Genomic DNA, 15,499 nt, shown 5'->3' with positions numbered 1-15,499 from the left:
AGCTGACGATGTCAGGAATCCATGATTCAAATAAATATTAATTTCTTAAAGATAAAGAAGGAAGAATAAGTGGTAACATGGTGAACATGTCGAAGATGAGAGTGAAAAAAAAGATCCTTACATGTCCTGAAGCCTCACACAGCCCTGGAAGGATGGCAGCTCTTCTATCTCATTGTAGGACAGATCTCTGTTGGGACACACACACACACACACACACACACACACATTTCATTACATTACATTTAATATCTCACATTATATATATCTCACCTAGTCCTTTCAGTGTATTGGAGAAAAGAGTCATTCATACAAATAAAATACAAAATAAATTCAATGCAGCAGACCCACACACACTGCTGTAGAACAGGTAGTGTGTGTGTGTGTGTCCTCTGGGAGGTCATTAGAGCTGGGTTTAACCATCACACAGCTCTGGCTCTGCAGTGCCCTGCTGCAGAGCACACTGCACACTGGACCATTAAAGAGAACAGAGAGTGTGTGTGTGTGTGTGTGTGAGTGTTTGCTTGAAACTACCACTGAGTGACTTGTATTTGAACTCCATAAAATTATTTTTATCAGATATGATGCACATATGCAAGGTTAAATATCAGCATGTTTATTGATACATTTTGCTGAATTATTAATAATAAAATTATTTTCCGAAATCCTTTGAATAGTATTTGGGTGTGATTAATAACATTTGTACACAAGCAACCGCAAACCTGTTGCTAGGCAGTTGGTATGGTATCCTAGGTGGATGCCGCGGTGCTTCAGGTGGTTGTTTATGTAATGTTAAATTTACATGTACACGTTTATATATATATATATATACATGTTACACTTACAATAATGTTCACTTATAACATAAACAATAAACATTTTAAAAATGTTCAATATTCTATTAACTAATTATTTATTATTATTGACACAAACTAAGACATTATTAAACCTTACTAAAATTAAATACATAATAATTAACCGAGACATTAGTTCATGAATAATAATGTCTATAATAATTAACTAGTGGTAATATATATATATATATATATATATATATATATATATATATATATAATTTTTTTTTTTTTTACCCCGACCCTACTTGGTGTCAAAAAAATTTTTTCCAAAATATTTATCATTATTGTTTTTTTTTTTTTAAATTAGGCACGATTTTTTACGATATGGCCAAATCAGATAATAATAAATTGACATGAATAAAAAAAAAATAGAGATACAACCTCTAAAATCACTGAGAATGCATTGCAATCACTGCATTATATACTATTAATATTTATACTTTCCCTGTGGTAATGAAGGGCCTTCATGTCAGGAGCATTATTGGACACAGCCTCCATTTGTTTATGATTTATTTTGTGTGTGTGTGTGTGTGTGTGTGTAACTGTGTGTGTGTCAGTGTGTGATATAAATGACACGTAACTGCTATGTGTTCCAGGGCTTCTGAGTGGCATTTAATTATGGAGTGCTTGGGGTTATAACTGACATATAATTCATGCCGTTTTGCTCAGTTTGATTGGCGTGTGTTTGGAGGAGTTGTGAGTGCTGGGTCAGTGTGTGAACGGATGGTCCTGTTGTGTCGTTTTATGATGCTGCACTTGTTGACCTGAGGTCACGTGTCTGTATAGGTGAAGGTATACTCAGGAAAGTGTGCTTCTTAATGATCTATCCAGTATTTTACCCGTATTTTTCGCGCTATAAGGTGTAAAATTCTTTCATTTTCCCAAAAAACGTCAGTGCGCCTTACGTATTAATTCTACCAGTCAGGTATTAAGGGGCAGTAAAGCCACTCTGCTGAAGTACAGAGTTATACACGCTAAGCGCTAGCTCTTTCACCGTTCAGAGGTGAGTGTTATCGGCCTATATCAATCAATCAAGCAATCAATTAACCCTTATTTAATCTCAAAGTACATTGAAGGTGGCCCTCATTTACAATGTAGCTGAGCAATTACATAGGGAAGGGATTGACAAACAAATTTTAAATAAAAAAAAAAAAACAGCATTTTAATAAGATAAGATATTATTAAAAAAAGATATAAAATAAATAAGGTAAAAAAAGAATTTAAGAGTAGGAGTAAAAAAAAAAATCAAATCCAAGGTAATAAAACTAATAAAAAGCAACTACAGATGAATAAATAAAATTAATCACATAAAAGAGTAAAATATATAAACAAACAATAACTAAAAAACAATAAAAGAAAATAAAGAAACAATAAAAAAAAACTACTTAAAACATACCAAGGATCATTTACAAAAATAATTAAATTAAATAAATAAATAAATAAATAAATAAATAAATAAATAAAATAAAATAAAATAAAATCAGCTACAACAGTGGCATGCAGTCATTTTAAACTCCTAGTCTCTCTAACCAGACTGTTGCTAACCCCAGATAGCACTGCTGGAGCAGCATTAGCATTAACCGTGCTAAGGGTTAGATCTTTCGCCATTCAGATGCAAGTATATCAGACTGTAGTCTGCGTATTTACTGTGTTAAAGCAAGCTACGTGGGACCTGTTGAATTAGAATTGAAGGAAAACATGGCGACACCCCTGTTCCTTACTAGTGTCACATAATACTTCTTATAACTTGGTGCGCCTTATAGTGCGAAAAATACAATAAGCATGGTCTGATTGGAGGTGAAACTCACAGTGTGCGGAGTACAGACAGGTCCTCACACAGGTCCTCAGGTATGGCTTTGATCTTAGTTCCTGTCAACGTGCTGCAGGACAAACACATTACATTACATTACACAGTATTTAAAACTATGCTGTAAGAAGACTGTAGAAAACACAAACAGCTTTTTTCTTGTATTACAGCTCTTTACTTGATTACTCATCTTATGCTTATGCTTTCTTGGTGAATCCGCAATGATTGAGGTTGCAGTTACCTGACAGACATTCCTATAATTTTTTAAAGGATTAATTGTGTATAGTTGTCCAATTACATATTTTCTATATAATCTATGTCAATACATGTATAATAAGTTCGGTTCTAGTCCATTTTACTATTAATAATAATATGGAGGAACACATAAACAGGAATCATGTAGTAACTTGAAAAGTATTTATTTAAATACAAAATACAAATAATGAAGTATTTAGATGCTCTTATCTGGGGAGCTGTTTGTAAACATGTGGTTTCTGAGGCTGAAAACTCTGATGAACCTATCCGGTACAACAAAGAAAACTCTCGCTCTTCCTTTTCTGGGTCCTAATGAGTGCCAGTTTAATCATCCTAACATTTTTGATCATCTTTGTGATGACGGCACTTGTGGATATTTAAAAAGTTTTTGAAATGTTTCGGATTGACTGACCTTTATTTAAAAGATCAAAGTACTTTTAAAAAGTAATTAAAGTACTTTTTTTCTTAATTTAGTTGAGTTGTTCTTGAATTTAATATCTACCGATATATACAGATGGCTTTGGTCACGCTAATTTTAGAGTGCATCCTATTACACACTGGCCATGCTTTTCTATAAAGATTAAAGAGTTTCTTTGTAACATATTGTTTATGCAATATAGAAATAAGTCCTTCACTTCATCAATTCTTGACATAATATGAAAATGAAAGTTCTTCCTTATACTTTGCCAAGATTTTATCATGAGTGGACTAATATACATTATAGAATTTGCATTTAATTACTGTCATTTCAGAAGGTAGATTATTTACTGTGTATTTATGCATTAAATATGTATTAAATCTCATAACTAACTTTGTCTCACTCCCTCCTCTCTCTTATTATTGTAAATAAGCCACCTGACACAGATCTACAATAGGTGATATTCAGTATTTCAGGACATTGCATTTGTAAGGTGACATGTAAGTTAAAGAGCCACTTAACCCAAAACCATATATATATTTTTTTTATTAATAGCTGAAATGTGTTTTTTGAAGTAATAAAACATACCAGTCCTGCTTACATTTTATATAAATATTTTCTAACCTTTAAAAAACACTTTTATTGTGCTAATTTCTGCCTCTGTAGCGCCCTCTCAGGTTCAACTGTGCTATAGGTGAGGTGTCCGTGTGTTGTACTTTGGTTCGCAGACACATCACAATATGCAAATTAATCAGTCAATCAATAATATATAATAATTCCCGCCCCCTGCTGACGTCCAACCAGAGTATCTGCGTCTCACTGCTATCAGAGGTACACTGCTGCTGCTGCAGCTCAGCCAATCAGCTTACTGTCCCTTTTGCCCAACCTCTAAACCCATACATCATCCAGTGCCCCTCCTAAACTACCCCTCCCATTTTTTGCCTTTTTCAAATTTGAGCTGAGGGTGGAGTCAGCAAAGTGTAGGGGGTTTAGTGCTCCTTTAAAGCATATCCTAATTTCAGCTTGCACATAAAATCATAATAAATATGAGGATGATTAAAATAAATAATATATTTATGTGAAGGCACAGCAATAATACACTGCAGTCTATTCCAGTCTAAATACATGATGCATTATTTACTCTGTAATAAACCGTATTCTGTGTATATTTGTGTTTGGAGGAACTTACAGACTCTCTAAATTCCCAGTTCCAGCCAGACTGGGAAAGTCCTGCACCATACTGGCTCCACGCAGCATTCTGGACCACACACACACACACACACACAGAGAGAGAGAGAGAGAGAGATGACTAAAGAATGACAGAGAAAGACCCGTACAGTGGCTTGGTGTGGGATGTGAACTGGTAAGGCTCTATTCCAGGATAAATTAGCACTAAAATATATTAAGTTTATTAATCACAGTTGTGATATTTGCTTTTGCAATATTAATAATCACAAAAGGCTGTGATATGGAAATGAGCGCTCTGACAAATCATATTTGTGTAAATGTGTTCTATGATCCATCTGAACATTAGCTGATGCAGACGAGCTTTACAGTGAAAATGACAGAAAATAACTCATATAAACACATTAGCTTCTTAACATGACCCACAATCTGCATACAACCTATTCTAACTGTAGCACCCCTTCAAATGAATAATATATTCTTATATATATAAATATTCATATATATAAATATTCTTATATATATATATATATTTTTTACCTTTTTTATATATATTTTTAATAAATAAAAACCTAAAATGTGATTTTAAAAGTAATCTAATTAATTACATGCTCTGTGATGGATTAATCTAAATTAATCATATTTAATCATAATTATCATCAATGAATTTAAAACTATTAATTTAAGCTTGTAATCCAATTGAATTTCAGCTGAGGAGCAAAAGAATGAATGAATAAACAAATGAATAAATGAATGGCTGACATAGACTTAGAAGCTCTCTGTAATAAACATCATTAAGTAACAAATGCTGTAAATACTGTACATCTGTTTTTTATTCACCTAAACCTAAACATAATCATGATTAGAATAGCATTACCAAGGTAAGCTCATGATTAGAATAGCACTGCTGAAATAAAATCATAATTATGATAGCACTGATAAATTAAAATCATGATTAGAATAACACTGCTGAGGTGAAATCATAATTAGGATGGCACTGCTGAAGTAAAATCATGATTAGAATAACACTGCTGACGTGAAATCATAATTAGGATGGCACTGCTGAAGTAAAATCATGATTAGAATAACACTGCTGAGGTAAAATCATGACTAGAATGGAAGAAGAATCTGGAAGAAGGTCTGTGATGGTATGTCTGCATATATATAAAATATTAGGAGTTCAATAAATATTTTTAATTTTTCAATGTTTGGGTTTTGACTAAAAATTATTATTTGTGTGGATCTCTATTTCTATTATTAATGTATTACTCAAAAGCCAATAATCACTAAGTGCTAAAATAAGAGACTCATCAACTGCCTTTTCTACAGGTGCATAAACTTTTGCACAGTACTGTATTTAGCAGAACTAGAAGATTACACTATGTTTACTCAACACTGTTCAGCCCTGAGGTTAAGAGTAAAAGTTTAAAATACAGAATGTATAATAACATGTTCACTCACAGAGCGTGCAGGTCCGACAGGTTCTGAAACGCTGACCTTCCCACGAACGAGAGAGGGTTATCATACAGGTGACTGCAGAGAGAGAGAGAAATTAAAGCTGATAAAAACTAATATAATAGAAAAAGTTGTGAATATTTATGAGTTTTTGTATCAGAACACACTTACATGGTGCGCAGCAGTGGGTTCCTCTGAAAAGCCCCCTCTGGAATGGTGTCTATACTGTTGGTATGAAAACCCCTGTAAAAGTGAAGGAAATAAAAGAGAGAAACTGAATTAAATCCACTGTTCTAAAACCATTTATAATGTTTCAACCAATCAGTCTTTAATTTCACTCAGCAAAACACTGAGGGTAACCCTCATTTTCAATGCAGCATAACATTTACAAATTAAAGAAACTGAAAAAGAAAACTATTCAGGTTAAACTAAAATGACGATTAAATTTTTTTTTAAGAAAGAGGAATATTTTTAAATAAAATCAAAAGCAATGAAAAGATTCAACACAAAGTAAACTTAAAATATTATTATAAACTGGTAATATAATTAGAATAATATAGAAAAACAAAATAATAATAATAATAATAATAATACAGAGAAGTAAACTACAGATGAAAATAAAATAAAATAAAAAAGTTAAAATAAAACTAAAATAAAAATCTAAAAAGACAAAAGGTTAAATAGGAAATCAAATAAATAAATAAACAAACAAACAAACAAACAGACAGACAGACAGACAGACAGACAGAGGAAGATGCAGCTCTTTGAACAGCATTTTATTGATCAATTCTCCAACTCACCCAGCAGTACCACTCTCATACACTAGATGGCATTCTGACCCACACAGTAAAGTAATACACTAAATGAGCCTGTATTTCTTATCTATTTATTTCCCATCTGTGTTAGAGATTTTCTGTAATTAATATAATTTTATTATAATTTTATAATTAATATAATCTGTTATATATATATATATATATATATATATATATATATATATATATATCTTATATCTATAATTTAATTTTACCTTTTTATTCTTTTATTCTCTACCTTTTTAATTATTTTCTTTTGTACACAAAATTGGAAAAATTGATAAAAAATATTTTTTTACTATAATAAAAAAAAAATAGAATAAAATAAAGAAGTTGTGTGTTTGTGCTGGTTTCATAGAAAAACACACACCATTATACGATTACTGTTCAATATTACTCAAATATTAAGTAATAAATTGTACTATATATTATAAATTATAAATAACATTTAATTTGACAAAGGGTGTCCACACTATTGCACAACATACCATTATTGCCCTATCACAATTGTATTTTTTATTAGATTCGATGTCTTACATTATACTAGCGACACCTTAAATTTTATGTATATATGACCAATAGAAATTGACCAGGATTACAGAATAAACATTTGTTGCTACCACATTACCACATTTCATTCCTCCAAAACTGCACATTTTCTAATAAAGGGGCTTTTATTTTGACAGAATAATACACTTATATTGTATTTTTTGTTCAGTTCACTCAGCTCTGTAATTTTCCTCTCTCTCTAAATGTGAAAAACACTGTAGTTCTCTAGTTTCTATTTATTGCCATTTGTAAAAGCGTGATTGACAGGTAGTGAAGGGGTGGGCGGGGCATGTGCACCTGGCCTGGGTAAATTCACACCTGCTCCACACCTTCCTTCTGTTTCTATTGTTTCCACAGAGAGAGAAAATCTCAGGTCTTTTGATGTGTAATGAGACCAAACCCGCACACTTTGTAACTTCCTCCTCTTTTACAGAGAGAAAGAAAGAGAGAGAGAGAGAGAGAGAGAGAGAGAGAGAGAGAAAGAAATTATGCGTTTCTTTGATTTTACCAAATTAAAAACCTCTGGAATATAATCAAGAGGAAGATGGATGATCACAATCCATCAAACCAAACTGAACTGCTTGAATTTTTGCACCAGGAGTAAAGCAGCATAAAGTTATACAAAAGCAGTGTGTAAGACTGGTGGAGGAGAACATGCCAAGTTGCATGAAAACTGTGATTAAAAATTAGGGTTTATCCACCGAATAATAATTTCTGAACTCTTAAAACTTTAGGAATATGAACTTGTTTTCTTTGCACAATTTGAGGTTTGAAATCTCTGCATATTTTCGTTATTTCAGCCATTTTTCATTTTCTGCAATTTGGGAATTTGGGAGAAATGTTGTCTGTAGTTTATAGAATAAAACAACAATGTTCATTTTACTCAAACATAAACATATAAATATATAAATAGCCAAATCAGAGAAACTGATTTAGAAACTGAAGTGGTCTCTTAATGTTTTTCAGAGCTGTACAGAGAGAGAGGGGGAAGAGATAGAAGAGAGAATAAAGAGAGTGGAAGAAGACACACAGAGAGAGGGGGAGACACGAAAGATAACAAGACAGAGAAAGAGAGAAAGTGAGAGAGAGAGGCATAAAGAGAGAGAGGGACAGGGAGAAAAAGAAATAGAAACAGAGATGGAGAAAGAGGAAAAGTGATGGAGAAAGAGGGAGAAAAGGAAAGAGAGAAACAAAGCAAGAGAGAGACAGAAAGATCGTGAGAATGGGAAAGAAAGAGAAGGAGAGAGAGAAGGGGGAGAGAGAGAAAGAAAGAGAGAGAATGAAATACATAAAGAAAGACAGGGAGAAATGGAGAAAGAGGGGGAGAGAAATAAGAGGAGAAAAATAAAGAGAATAACAGAACGAGAGAGAGAAAGAGAGACACAAAGGATAGTGCCACAAAGAGAAAGAGAGAGACAGAGAGAGGGACAGGGAGAAAAAGAACCAGAAACAGATATGGAGAAAGGTAAAGAGCAACAGAGAGAGGGATAGAGGGAGAAAAAGAAAATGAAGAGAGAGTGTGTAAGAGAGACACAAAGGATAGTGCGACAAAGAGAAAGAGAGAGACAGAAACAGTGATTGAGATAGGAAGAAAATGAAGAGAAAGAGAGAAAGAAAGACACGAAAGACAAAGAGAAAGAGTAAGACAGAGAAAGAAAGAGACATAAAGGATAGCGAGAAAGAGAAAGAGAGAGAGAAACACGGAGAAAAAGGGAGAGAGAGAGAAATAGAGGAATGGAAGAATAAGTGATGTTGTTACTCACAGTTCCTTCAGTTTGGGGAGGGTCTGGATGGCCTCTGGGAAGCTCTGCAGGCTGTTGAAGTTGAGATCTCTGAAGAGCAGACACAGGATTATATAACATTAATCTATCTATCTTATATTCTAACTGGAGTGAACCAACAGCAGCAGATGACAGACATGTCTCTCCAAACCATCACTGATCATCAGTAAATTTTACATTTCATTTGTAAATCAAGGGAGCAGATTCTGGAGGAAGAGTGGAGAGACACACAGTCCAAACTGCTTGAGGTCTAGTGTGAAGTTTCCAATAATCAGTGATGGTCTGGAGAGACATGTCTGTCATCTGCTGGTGTTGATCCACTGTGTTTTATTATCAAGTCTAAAGTCAGTGCAGTTTTGTTTTCCCACAAAATCTTACAGCACTTCATGCTTCCCTCTGCTGATAATAACTTTTATGGAGATGCGGATTTCATTTTCCAGCAGGACTTGGCACACTGCCCACACTGCCAAAAGTACCACAATTTGTCTTATATAATATTATAATTTTCTGAGACACTGATTTTTAATCATCAACAATAAAATAAATAGTTTTACATTAAATAAAGTAACTTTATATCAATAATATTCTAGTTTTTTAAAAATGCACCTGTATTAAATTTCTCTCTTAGATTCTAAAATAAATCATCTTTAGGATTCCTGAATGGGCTCTCATGACACAATGAGGGGTTATTCACATCATAGTTTTTATATTGCATGACAACAAATAATTGTAAACGTCTTTTTTCTTTTCCCCAGTATCTGGCAACCCTACCCCTTACCCCCTTATGTCATTTCCCAGCACTGAAGCAAATACAAGAATAAAAGCCAATCAATAGAGAATAAATAAACACTATTTGACTTTATTTACATTATGTAACTAATTCCTTCCAAATGTTTAAAAAAAATCACCCCCAATATCCACTACTCCTCTACTATAAGTGAGCTTAACCACGCAATTACAGCTTCACCTCCAGAGCGGGGGGAGCTTTATTGGAAAATGTGAGTGCGGCTGAAATGAAATTAAACCCACTTTAGTTAAACTTGATCCGCTGCCAGTTCTGATGTAACGCACTCAATGCAAAACCCTGTCCCTATGCATCCTTATATATATATATATATATGTATACGCTGTATATAATAAATACACACACACACATATATACACTGCCAGGTATCCTCACTGCTCCCTGTGCAGCCACTGAAGAATGAAGTTGTCAGTTCAGCTGCTAGCTGTGTTATTATTTGTCTTAGACGCCACACGATACTCGCTTGGCGTTTTGCCCCTGTCTCCCATGTTAATGCCCCTCGTCCCCAGCCTGACTGCCCCCTCGAGGGACAGAGGACATTGGCGTGTCCTTTTCCTGTCCTAATTGTGGCCAGAGTAAATAAAGCAGAGTCAGCGATGGCTATCTGTCTTCCCCTTCCCCTTCCTCTGCTCGCTAAAGGGGACAGGCAGAACGAGAGAGAACGAGAGAGAGAGAGAGAGAGAGAGAGAGAGAGAGCGCAAGAGACACAAAGAGTGAATGAGGAGAAAAGGAGAGTGTGTGAGATAGAATGAGGGAGAGAGCACAAGATAGAAGGAAAAAACGAGAGGGTGAACGAGTAAGAGTGTGTGTGAGAGAAAGAGACAGCATGACAGTGAGACAGTAAGAGTGAGAGAGAGTGCAAGAAAGTGCAATAACGAGAGAGAGAGAGAGAGAGAGAGAGAGAGAGATAGAAAGAAAGAAAGAGTGTGAGAGATAAAAAGAGAAGAAAGGAGAGTGACAGTGCAAGAAAGTGTAAGGGTGAGTGAGAGTATGTGAGAGTGTACAAGAGAAAAAGAGAGAAAGGGTAAGAGTGTGAGAGAGAAAGAGATAGAGAGTGAGAAAGGAATTAGGAAAAAGGAGCGCAAGGCAGAGGGAGAGAGAAAAAAGAGCAAAAAAGTGAGAGAGATAGAGAGTGAGAGAGAGTGCAAGAGTGCAATAACGAGCGAGAGCATGTGAAATTGTGCAAGAGAAAAAGAGAGAAAGGGTGAGAGTGAGAAATAGATAGTAAGAGAGAAAAAGAAAGTAAAAGAGTGAGAGTGTGTGTGAGAAAAAGAAAGAGAGAGAGTGCAACAGAGTGTAAGAGTGCAAGAGAAAAAGAGGGAAAGGGTGAGAGTGTGAGAGAGAGAAAGAGATAGAGAGTAATAAAGGAAGAAAGGAAAAGGGAGAGAAAAAGAGTGAAAGAGTGAGAGAGAGCGAGACAGTGAGAAAGAGACAGATAGAAAGAGTGAGCAATAAAGAGGGAACAAGAGAGAGTGAAAGAGTGAGAGTGTATGGGAGAAAGCCTGAGAGTGATTGTGCAAGTGAATGTGCAAGAGAAAGAGACAGAAATAGACAGAACGAGAGTAAGTAGAAGAGTGAGAGTGCGAGAGAGAGAGAGAGTGAGCAATAAAGAGAGATCAAAAGAAAGTAAAAGAGAAAGAGTGTGTGAGACAGAGAGCATGTGAGAGTGAGCAAGAGAAAAAGAGAGAAAAGGTGAGACTGTAAGAGAGAAAGAAAGAGATAGTAGAGAGTAAGAAAGTAAGAAAGGGAGAAAAACAAGAGAGATAAAAAGAGTAAAACAGTGAGACAGAGAGCGTGCAAGTGAGTAAGTAAGCAAGAAAAAGAGAACAAGAGTAAGAAAGTGAAAGAGTGAGAGAAAGAGAGTGAGCGTGCAAGAGAAAGAACGAGTTAGTGAGAGAGTGAAAGAAAGAGAGATAATGAGTGTGTGAATTAGAAAGAGTGAGGGTGCAAGAGATAGAGAGTGAGCGTGCAAGAGAAAGAGAAAGAGTCAGTGAGAGAGTGAAAAAAAGAGAGAACGAAAGTGTGTGAAAGAGAAAGAGTGAGAGTGTGAGAAAGAGTGTGAGAGAGTAAGGCTGAGAGAGTGCAAGAGTGAGTGAGATGTGAGAGTGTGCAAGAGAAAAAAGAGAAAGGGTGAAAGAGTAAGAGAGCGAGAAAAAGATAGTAGGGATTAAGAGAGTAAGAAAGGGAGAAAGAAAAGGGAGCAAAAGAAAGAAAGAGAGAAAATCAGAGTGAGATGAGGGAGGGAAAGAGTAAGAGAATGAGAAATAAAGTAAGAGAGAGAGGAAGAGAGAGAGAGATAGAGAGAATAAGAGAAGAGAGAGAAAGAGAGAGAATAAGAGAGAAAGAGAGAGAGATAGAGAGAATAAGAGAGAGAAAGAGAGAGAGATAGAGAGAATAAGAGAGAGAGAGAGAGAGAGATATAGAGAGAGAATAAGAGAGAGAGAGAGAGAGAGAGAATAAGAGAGAGAGAGAGAGAGAGAGAATAAGAGAGAGAGAGAGATAGAGAGAGAATAAGAGAGAGAGAGAGAGAGAGAGAGAGAGTAGTGTAGGGGGGGGGGGAGGCCCAGTTCTGGGTTTTAAACAGTCTTGCTGTGTTTTTCATTAGCACTCATTTCTTTCTATTTGAATAAATATCGGTCTCTTCAGCTGAGCGGACGAGAGGTGGAACTGGACCTTCTCCTCGGGGGCCGAGAGCCAAGAGGAACAACGGGAGGCGTTTTTTCCACTCAGGAGGAGAGCTGGCCCTCTCCCACACGCTGAAATCAGATGCCAGCGCTTGTGTGCAGGAGTAGCTACACCCAACATCAATGTAAACACTATTGGTGCGGCATGTACACAAAACAAGTAGCGTGAACTGAAGCGTACACAGACCCGCGTCTGCTGCTGGCTGCTCTGATGTAAACTGAAAGTGTCTCAGTGCTTTTAAAAATGATAATTAATTACAGTCTAAACGCAGAGCAATACATGCTTGGCACTCGACAATAAAGGTGTTTAATAACCAGTTTAATAACGCTGAGAAACTGACTGAATTAATTGATTAATTGTGTGATTAATTGACTAATTGATTGATTGACTCACTGAAACTCTCAACAGGTGATCAAAACTTCCCCACATCTGGCTGTAGAGGGCGCCACAGCAACAGCAGCAAATACTACATATTAATCACTATATACCCTCACTAAACCAGGGCTGGGCAATAAGAACCTGAGCAGAGCACATTTTACTGATTCCCCTGCTTTAAAAGACCAGCTAAACTAATACAATTAAGTACAATTAGGTGTGCTTAAGCAGGAAAAGCAAACAAATGGGGAAAAAAAAAACCCTGCTCTAAACTAATACAGGGGTTGGACAAACTGAACCTGAAACGAAACTGAAACACCTGGTTTTAGAGCACAATAACTTATTGTGGTGACGGACAGTTCTGGTGGAAACAGGAGAGTTGAGGTGCACATTGAATTCTGCCGTGATTTGATCAGCCGTGGTTTTATGTTTTTTGGATACAATCCGGGTTAGCACCCGAACATCCCTTTCAGACAGCTTCCTCTTACAGCGTCCACAGTTAATCCTGTTGGATGTGGTTGGTTCTTCTTGGTGGTATGCTCACATTACCCTGGATACCGTGGCTTTTGATGCATCACAAAGACTTGCTGTCTTGGTCACAGATGCAGCAGCAAGACGTGCACCAACAATTTGTCCTCTTTTGAACTCTGGTATGTCACCCATAATGTTGTGTGCATTGTAATACTTAGAGTAAAACTGTGCTCTTACCCTGCTAATTGAACCTTCACACTCTGCTCTTACTGGTGCAATGTGTAATTAATGAAGATTGGCCACCAGGCTGCTCCAATCTAGCCATGAAACCTCCCACATTAAAATTACAGGTGTTTCAGTTTTATCGTCCAACCCCTGTAGCACTGCAGTTCAGTGACCAAACACACGTAAGAACTTTGCTCTGTCGTCTCATGATCACTTACATGCGCTGTGTCTCCCTATATGCCTATATGTTTTCATACATAGAAAACACTGGATTATAACACTGGACTCTATAATGAACTTCTTATTCAGCAAGTCTAGCCGCTGGGTGTTGATGTTGGTGGGGGGGTGGCTAACTAAGCTAAGTAAAGCTAAGCTAGGTAAACAAAACTGTAATAAAAAAGGCTTTCTTTTAAAGTCAGACAAGTGATAGATGTTTATCTACACAGATTTTCATAGATTTCACCTGAAAACTGTTTATTTGGGTGAGTAAAGAGCTTCCGTTTATTTACAGGAAGCTTAGATTCTCGAATTTCTCCAGCACTAAGGCTGAAGCATTAGCATTAGCATTAGCAGCTAACCACCGAAGAACCCCAAGTGTTCCAGTAAACCAGGGTGCTATCAGCTAGCGGTTCTTCCCATGTAGCTTGTTTTAACATGCTAAATGTGCAGGCTACAGTCTGATGTACTCCCTGTATTACCATAAATGTACCTGCATTAAACATATTTATCACCAATCTAATCAAATTAATTGCCAGTAAAGTATAGTAAAGTATTTATGGTGGTAACTCACAGTGTCTCTAAGTTGTCCAGGCCATTGAAACAGTTTTTTCCAATCTCCTGGATCCTGTTGTTGTGCAGGTGCCTGAAAGAGAATCACATCATAGAAAATATAATCATCATAGATCATCATTCACAAACAAACAGCTTCTACTGAGGTACAGTACCGTTACTATACATTTCAGGCCTTTCTAAAGCATCTTACCCACGACTGTGAACCCAAACATCACTCTTAATCTATCAACATTACAATTATAATTACTACACTATAATCCATGAGTATACAAAGTCAATTAATATCTGAAGTCTTTAACATTTATATGCACTACCTCTTCATAAACTGGCAGTTTTCAACTTTTATTTCATTTGATTTCATTTTCCAGCAGGACTTGGCAAACTGCCCACACCGCCAAAAGTACAAATTGGTCTTATACAGAAAGAATATTTCAAATTTTTTTCTTAGTGATAAAACTCTTGCGTCCGGACTGCAATTGAAACAACGTAGAATCAGTAAGTTTTTTTGGCTTTCTCGGTCACGACATCACGTTCAGTAGCTCCTCCATTTCCACTCGCTGTTGTGTTTTTACGTGGATCTCCGTGGAAACACGTGCCCTAAGTGTAATTACGGTGCATGGCAGTGGACAAATAGCTATTTTATTAAATGTGAGGAGACGAAACTCAGAGATGTGCGTCCGGACAGGACTAAAATTACCGGAGGACCACGAGTTTAGAGAAAAAAAAAAACAGTAGGTAATTCAGCCTGTAGTTTTCTTTGAGAGAAAAAAAAAAACACATGGTCGTTCCGGACGGGAATAAAATCACAGAGGACCCGCCATAAAAGTGAAAATTACCCCAGGACCCCCTGAGAAACTAATTCGGTCCAGATATGGCTTTTAAAGAGCCATGTCTTTAGGAGATTCTTAAAGATAGTGAGGGATGTTTCTGCTCTGACTGGTAGTATATATGAGTTTGGATTACTGAAATAAAGTAATTTTTTTAAAGATAGTAAATTTTTTTGAGATGCACCTGTAATTTGCAAGAA

The 15,499-nt window shown here is 36.0% G+C and overlaps 1 protein-coding gene across 1 annotated transcript in view; it reads right to left on the bottom strand.

Moving 5' to 3' along the window:
• lgr4 (leucine-rich repeat containing G protein-coupled receptor 4) overlaps positions 1-15,499 on the bottom strand; it is a 111,210-nt gene that overhangs the window by 13,194 nt on the left and 82,517 nt on the right. The window contains exons 6-12 of the mRNA XM_049471233.1: positions 14,471-14,542; positions 9,102-9,170; positions 6,146-6,217; positions 5,981-6,052; positions 4,524-4,592; positions 2,663-2,734; positions 122-187 (exon numbers count right to left, since the gene is read on the bottom strand). Coding sequence (XP_049327190.1) covers positions 122-187; positions 2,663-2,734; positions 4,524-4,592; positions 5,981-6,052; positions 6,146-6,217; positions 9,102-9,170; positions 14,471-14,542 — 492 coding nt within the window. The remainder of the gene's footprint in view (positions 1-121; positions 188-2,662; positions 2,735-4,523; positions 4,593-5,980; positions 6,053-6,145; positions 6,218-9,101; positions 9,171-14,470; positions 14,543-15,499) is intronic.

This window comes from Astyanax mexicanus, chromosome 23 (genome assembly GCF_023375975.1).
Source record: "Astyanax mexicanus isolate ESR-SI-001 chromosome 23, AstMex3_surface, whole genome shotgun sequence".
In the NCBI taxonomy this organism is placed as follows: domain Eukaryota; kingdom Metazoa; phylum Chordata; class Actinopteri; order Characiformes; family Acestrorhamphidae; genus Astyanax; species Astyanax mexicanus.
The sequence above is the reverse complement of the archived record's forward strand: the minus strand, read 5'-3'. Positions and strand labels throughout refer to the sequence as shown.